This window comes from Rosa chinensis, chromosome 5 (assembly GCF_002994745.2).
Source record: "Rosa chinensis cultivar Old Blush chromosome 5, RchiOBHm-V2, whole genome shotgun sequence".
Taxonomy (NCBI): Eukaryota; Viridiplantae; Streptophyta; class Magnoliopsida; order Rosales; family Rosaceae; genus Rosa; species Rosa chinensis.
The window spans coordinates 60,309,342-60,317,268 of record NC_037092.1 but is presented as its reverse complement, the minus strand read 5'-3'; the positions used below and the strand labels follow the sequence as shown (position 1 = coordinate 60,317,268).

Below are 7,927 nucleotides of genomic sequence, written 5' to 3'. Positions count from 1 at the left end.
TGCTTTCATGTGTCGAAGCTATATCAACTAATGTAAAAATTTCTGAAATTTTATCTCCTCAAGGGTCGGCTCCCCTTAGGGAAGTAGAAGCGTTTAAAGGGTTGACCGGTTTTTGGTACAGACATCTATGTGAAATGAGTAACACACACGGATATGTGTGTGAAATGTTAACACGGAAATCCGTGTGAAAAGAATCATGAGCTACAGAATTCCGTGTGAAAACTCTATTAGCTACAGAATTCCGTTACAATAAGTTTTTAATACAGAATTCACTGTGAAATGAGCAACACACGAATATCTGTGTGAAATGTAGACACGGATATCTGTGTCAAAAGAAAAATTAGCTACTAAATTCCGTGTGAAAAAATAGAATAGAGACAGAATTCCGTGTAAACAATAATTAACATGACAGTTATATATTACCGAGATAAATACACAGAATATCAGTGGTAAATATATATGTATCTCACACGGATTTTCGTGGTAAATTTTTTCCCTCTCACTTTTTTGGAACAAATTCAATTTCCCTCCCCTAGTAGTATTACACACGGATTTCCGTGGATTACTGAGCTACATACACACGGATATCAGTAGCAAAGGTAAATGTATTTCACAGGGATTTCCGTGGAAATTCCGCTTATAACCAGCAAATTGATCCAAATCTGAAGCATATGGATCCATGTCCTTCTCCCCCACCCCTAAAGCGTATCGATGTCCTTCTCCCCCAAATCGATTCAGCCTTATCTAAGGTCTGGAAGCGGTCGTAGGCAACAACAATTTGATATCTCCCCCAATTTCGAAGCGGTGTCTCCGCCCATTACTGCCTATCTCTGCCTCCCTCTCTCTCTCATATACCAGCTCCTCTTCTCTGCCTCCCTCTCTCTCATCTCCAAATTGTTTTGGTTTAATGGAGGAAAGAGGAACTAGATCGGTTTTCTCTCTCTCCTCCGATCCCATCTCCTCCAACAAAGCCCGCAACTGCTCCAGGTCGGGTTGCCCCAGCAGCAGCAGCGGCGGCGGCACCGACTACATCATCCCTTACCCGGACCAAGTCCTCGAGAACGTTCTAGAAAACGTGCTCTGCTTCCTCACTGCCCGACTTCAACCTCATGCCGGCCCATTGGGGCGCCCACTTTGGGCCCTGGGTCTCCGCCATGGCCAAGGCTTACCCTTGGCTCGAGAAAGTCTATCTCAAGCGCATGTCCGTAACGGACGACGATCTGGCTCTGCTGGCCGAGTCGTTCCCCGGGTTCAAGGGCCTCGTTCTGGTTTGCTGTGATGGATTTGGGACCAGTGGCCTCGCTGTGGTCGCCAGTAAGTGCAGGTAGTTTGCTATTTCCTTTATCACTACTACTAATTTTTTTTTTTTACCCAAATTATAGTTTCTTAATTTGCCTCGGATTCAAATTCATTTGGCGTCTTGTTTAGTTTAAGCAAATGGCTGATTAGATCCATGAAATGTGTATTAGGTCTGCAGTTTAAAGGTGATGCTTTAATTGGGTTTGTTTGGATCTGATTTGGTGTTTTTAGATCTATTATGGTTTTGGTGGTTTGTTTGGAAGTTAATGACTTTTTATCCTGATTAAGTATTTGAAGCTCGAAATTAATGCTCTTTCCGTTTCTGGGTGAATGTCTATTGAGGGCCCTAGGATAATGTGAAATTGCAATGGGGGAAATCCGGTCATGAGGTTAATAATGTGTGTGTTTTGCAGATAGCTTAGGGTGCTTGATTTGATTGAATATGAGGTTATCGACGACGATGTGGATTGGATATGTTGTTTTCCTGAGAGCCAAACCTGTCTGGAGTCTCTGATGTTTGATTGCGTAGAATGCCTCGTAAATTTCGAGGCATTGGAGAGGCTGGTGATTAGGTCAACTTCCTTGAAGAAACTTAGGTTGAACAGCTATGTTTCAATTGGGCAGCTACACCGCTTGATGGTTAGAGCTCCACAGCTCACTCACCTAAGAACGGGCTCATTCAGTTCATTGGAGGGCAATGCTCAGGGGGATCAAGAACTGGATTGTGTCTCTGCTTTTGCTGCTTGCAAATCCATAGTCTGTCTATCTGGGTTCAATGAGATATTTGTGGATCAGTTGCCTGCAATTTACCCCGTCTGTGCTAATCTGACCAATCTGAATTTCAGCTATGCAAATATCAGTGCAGAACAACTTAAACCAGTCATACGAAACTGCCACAAGCTCCAGACTTTCTGGGTATGTGTTCTGTCTCCTTATTTGTGAAACTGTGAGGAAATGTAGCTTTGAAGCTTACATTTGGTATCTAAATGCAGGTACTCGATTCAGTATGTGATGAAGGCCTTAAGGCAGTGGCTGCAACTAGCAAGGAACTGCGTGAACTTTAGGGGCATATGCAGAAACGCTGATCATTTCTTAAGTTGTATTATCAACTGTTATTGACATCTTTAGAATGATATTTGTTTTCTTCAAGTAATGCAGAATCTTCATTGGTTCCTAATTAATTAGCAGATTTTTTTTTTTTAATTTTTTTTTTATAAATGCTATCACTTTTACACACGGAAATCAGTGAGAGTTAGGGTAAAAGAATTTGACACAGAAATCCGTGTGAGATAGGAAGTTATTCACACGGATTGCAATTCATTACGGTAATTTATATTCATGGAAAGACAGTGGGGCCCACGTCTAATATTCACACGGACAAAATAATCCGTGTGAGATGAGTACATATTTGACACAGAAATCTGTGTGAAATAGGTAAACATTTGCTACAGAAATCCGTGTGAAATAGAGTTGTTCACACGGACTGTGTTTCATTACGGTAATTTATATTTATGGAAAGATAGTGGGGTCCACGTAAGTATTTCACACGGACAACATAATCCGTGTGAGATGAGCATTACCCCCCCTCCAAACCGCACGGTAACACCAATCTGTGCGTGTACTGTGTGTAAAGGCTATCACACACTGAAATCCGTGTGTGAAAGTCTTATAACCCACAGATTAAAATCCGTGGGTAATTGTTGTTTTGCTAGTAGTGCTTGTTATTATTTCAGGATGTTCTCTAGATGCTTATTGTAATCAGGGGTTTAGGCTCAATGCCCCCCCCCCCCCCCCCCCCCCCCGTATTCGATAGTTTCATTAATAAAGGCTTAAGGACAGCCGCACCAGCCCTTCATTAAAAAAAAAAAATAGTGAAAAGACTCAGTTTATTATATTTTGAGAGAATTACCAAGAGCAAAAGGCCGGTTTTCAAAAATAGGTAAAGATAGAAAGCACTTCATCTCTCAAATAGGATAATATATGAAATGATTCGCTACTCATTGTTTGTGTAGTGAGTATTATTTATTGAGGACGATATCATTTTAAGGTTTAAGATTTTGGGATTAGTACATACACATTCAGGCTAGGGTTTATATTTAGCTACCAGCTAGCTAGTCTAGAACATGACAGGACGTTGAGTTAGACATACCTCAATCAACACGAAACAACCATTAATTAGAACAGACACTAACGGGCTACATTAATTGTTAATCATAGGACCAAACGATGTCCATGAAGACCTCTATCAAGGTTTCAAGAACTACCACAGAGAGAGAGAGAGAGAGAGAGAGAGAGAGAGAGAGAGAGAGAGAGAGAGAGAGAGAGAGAGAGAGAGAGAGAGAGAGCAAATATGAGTAATTACCACACAGAATGCATATACGTACCTCTAATTTAGAAACGCCAGGATGTATAACAAAAAACGATGCATCGAATGTCATCTCAAAAAGCAGAGGAAACCTCACTGGTTTGGCAATGTTGATCGACTTTGGTGCTTTCTCTAATCTATCGTTGCCACATCGATCACTAGTTAGGGTTAACAGAGAAAACCAAAGACTCTTAAAGGCTGGGATAGTGAGGCTGGGATAGTGCTTTCGGGAGAAGGCTGGCCTGTACAATTTGTGCGATGTCCATGTCTGCTCACTGTCTGCCACACTGAGACAACCATGGAAGGTGCTTTTCGACGTGTTAGTTCTTACACATCTCAACCATGGAGCCCTAGATTATTTTCTTTTTTTCTTCGTCTAGATTCATTTCTATTGCAAGTGTAAAACTGTAAAAACACATAACAAAATAGATAGGCATGTTGAAAAGTTTCGGTCAGTCTCTCTCATCTGAAAGTAATTAGAGATAGAGCATAATGTAATTAAGAGATCGGCTATAATGGGATTTCCTGCTAATTAATTATCCTATTAATTGGATGGAGGTGGGCAGGTAGGCTCATAGGTATAGTCATACACTCTTACATTATCTATCATAATGTTTGCACCCACATTTGCATGTCCACTCAGACATAGCTAATGTGCATGTAGTTATTGATTGACTATGAATAAGCCACTCAAACGAATAAATGGGTCGATGACCAAATATATTGGCTAATGAATAGTTGGACAGTTCATTTTGTCTAAGATAAGTCAGATAAAAAACTAGATCGATGGAGGGTTTCGAAAGTTAGCCATTGGTTATCGGCCGACCAGTAGTCATCAATTCAAAAGGAGATTTATTGTCTAAAAGCCCATCGGCTAGTTGTTCAAATCACTCAAGTCAGTTTCCAACTTAGAATCAACTTAGAAAGAAAGCAGTCGATAGATAGAGAGGTCGATAAGTGATAACGATGAAATTTGATCGAGTTAGTACTTCAATCAACTTGAAGTTCAGGTCTGCCGATATGGGGAGTTCAATCCAAGACAGTTTACCTCATGATTAATTACAGCTCTTGATAATGATCATCAAAGCCGATCAAGATGGAGTCCAGCATCAAGTCAGCCGATCATAAGCATTGGAGCCAAATCAAGATAGAGTCATTAAGCCAAGAGGAGGCCGAATTCCACTTAACTTCAAAGAGTCAAGAGATCAGTTCAAGTTGCAAGATAGCCAATATAAATAGAAGCACCAACAAAAGACATGACACACACACAACTCCTGTGTTTCTTTTCATTTTTCTTAGCTCCAGATTAGTTAAGATATCTCTTCAATTTCTTAGTTGTTAGCTCTACTAGTTCTTTCCTTGTAACCTAGTATGATTTCAATTGTTTGTAATAGTTGATAGTTTTATTTTTAAGCCGTTTATCATTTTGCTCTTTATGTTACCGCTCTTTTAATTCTTGTGATTTACTTTATTGCTCTTTACCTTTCTGCACTTAGACTAGAGTTTACTTCTTCGCTCTTCTATTATCATACTCTACGTTTTTTTCACTAGGAGTAGTTTTAACATAATTATTGGTTACCAATCATCATTTACGACTCATCCATAGAACAACCTGAAAGCCCCTATTATCTCCAAGGCATCGAACCCTCGATCAGCCAAGACTCACTTCCTTCCTCGGCCAACAATTACTTGATAAGTCAGAATCACACGTACTACATCTACGTACAATTGCACACTTGGCCTTCTGGCCGTGTGCTGGCACGCCCCGCAATCTATTCATCAAGAAAGACGTTTGTTCCTTGATCTCTCGGCTATCTAGGCCGAGGTGATTTTCAGAGGCGACACATAATTTCATAGATCGGGTATATCAGAATCCTAAACTGCCAATGGTACCTACAAGTGCAACAAGATTAATCTTGAGTTGAAAAGGTAATCCAATATGATACTTAATTGCTGGTGGTTAATTTGGTTTGAAAATAATAGACTAGTTAATCAAGCTGGACTTGTAACTAGACTTTCGCTACACTATATATAATATATATATATATATATATATATATATCCTATCCAGAGCAGAGCTCCACTTTGAAATTAATGTGTGAAGTTCGAGTTTTGGGTCACTTTTCGGTCGCATATCCACATCTCGACCGTTCAGTTTTTAGGTACTAGTGTATAGATCATCTCTGTAAATTTTCAGCCAAATTGATGATCGTTAAGGCATTAATAACTGCCTTAAAGATAGTACTGTTCAGGTTGACAGATTCAGTCCGTCAATTGGTTTAAGCGAGTTAGATACCCTAAAAATCATCAATTTGACTGAAATTTTGCAGAGATGATCTATATATTAGTACCTAAAAACTGAACGGTCGAGATGTGGATATGCGACCGAAAAGTGACCATAAACTCCAACATCGCACTTTAATTTCAAAGCGAGACCTCACTCTAGATAGGGACTATATATATATATATATATATAACACAAAATGCTTCAGCAAATTGTACTAGTATTACTTAAGAGCTGGAGCCTAGAAGCATATTGGTAGAGGCGCGTAGAGCCATGAAAATCAAAAAATGGAAAGCTCCATCTGCAAAGCATTAATATAGCATCAGACATTTCAAAAAAAAAAAAAAAAAGATATACACACACACACACACACACACATCCTATCTAGAGCGGAGCTCCGCTTTGAAATTAATGTGTGAAGTTCGAGTTTTGGGTCACTTTTCGGTCGCATATCCACATCTCGACCGTTCAATTTTTACGTACTAGTGTATAGATCATCTCTACAAATTTTTAGCCAAAATGATGATCGTTAAGGCATTGATAACTGCCTTAAAGCTAGTACGGTTCAGGTTGACAGATTCAGTCCGTCCATTGGTATAAGCGAGTTAGATACCTTAACTATCATCAATTTGGCTGAAAATTTACAGAGATTATCTATACACTAGTACCTAAAAACTGAACAATCGATATGTGGATATGCGACCGAAAAGTGACCCAAAACTAGAACTTCACACGTTAATTTCAAAGCAGAACTCCGCTCTGGATAAAATTTGTGTATATATATATAGCATCAGAAGCTGCACTCATCTTAATCTATTTAAGCAGTCGCCAAGAATATTACATGATCGATAATGAAACAAGAGGTTACTTATACTCGTCCGTTCAATCATCAGTAAGAGGATGTCACAATCAATTAAAGATGAGTTAATTAGTCATCAACTTCCTGGTCCTCTGGTGCGTGGTTATGTCACTTACATATTATATAAGTAGGTATTCACTTGGCCTTTATGTAGTTTCCATCAATTATTCTGTTGCTTATTTATATGGAAAAATTTCACAAATGGTCACTCAACTATGACTCATTAGACACTTTGGTCACTGAAGTTTCAAATATATCACTTTGGTCACTCAACTATTATACTGTCAATCACTTAAGTCACTTTGTTAATTTTTTTCATTGAAAAAAATTATAAAAAATACTCTTTGGGTGACTTAAATGATTGATTGTAATAGTTGAGTGACCAAAGTGATATATTTGAAACTTCAGTGACCAAAGTGTCGAATGAGTCATAGTTGAGTGACCATTTGTGGAATTCTCCCTATTTATATAAGGGTTTTGTTAATGAGTTCATTTTTACGCTCACACCAGTTGGTTAGGAATCAAATTTGCTAACCACATAAACTCATGTGGTGATACCACCACTGTATATGCAGCCGACACGTGCTACTCTCACTAACTCTGGTTAAATGGTTTTAATTATTATCTTTTTTTTTTGCCTAATAGATTTTTCTCTCACCACGCTTCTTCCATATCTTTTACTCTACTGTATTCTTCTTCTTCATTTTTATTATTGATGAGAAATTTTTTTGGGCTTTACTTTTCCACTACCTCTTTGAATTTATTGTAATATGAATTTCAAGAAACTATCACTATCGTTGCTAATATGTTCTTTTTCTTTCTGGATTAGTGCACGAGACCAAAGAGTACTTGTATGAAGAAGAAGAAGATGTCGACTTCGAGTTCGTGTCGTTTCAGAAATCCACCGACGAGATGTTCTTCGGCAACAACACCAGGATCGACTCCTTCCCATTACAATTTGCAAGAAGAGCAAGTCAACCGGAGAAGGAGATAAACCATACTCATCTCCTTGGTTTGCTTGATTGTGATTCAATCCAAAAGAACAAAAAAAATCTTGATAAAAGCTTTACATCAATATTAATAGAAAATTGTTCAATTTCAATGAATGTGAGAAGTTTGG

At 38.7% G+C, this 7,927-nt stretch overlaps 1 protein-coding gene across 1 annotated transcript; it reads left to right on the top strand.

Moving 5' to 3' along the window:
* The first annotated feature begins 941 nt into the window (after window positions 1-941).
* On the top strand, window positions 942-2,438 carry LOC112163770 (transport inhibitor response 1-like protein). Its single transcript, XM_024300033.2, has 3 exons — window positions 942-1,324; window positions 1,713-2,214; window positions 2,292-2,438. The coding sequence occupies exons 2-3, from the start codon at window positions 1,813-1,815 to the stop codon at window positions 2,361-2,363; spliced, it is 474 nt and encodes a 157-aa protein (XP_024155801.1). The 5' UTR covers window positions 942-1,324; window positions 1,713-1,812; the 3' UTR covers window positions 2,364-2,438.
* The last annotated feature ends 5,489 nt before the right edge of the window (window positions 2,439-7,927 follow it).

Coding starts and splice junctions, on each gene's coding strand:
- LOC112163770 (XM_024300033.2), top strand. CDS start 1,813: ATGTTTGATTGCGTAGAATGCCTCGTAAATTTCGAGGCATTGGAGAGG. Junction 2,215..2,291: donor ACAAGCTCCAGACTTTCTGG/GTATGTGTTCTG, acceptor ATCTAAATGCAG/GTACTCGATTCAGTATGTGA.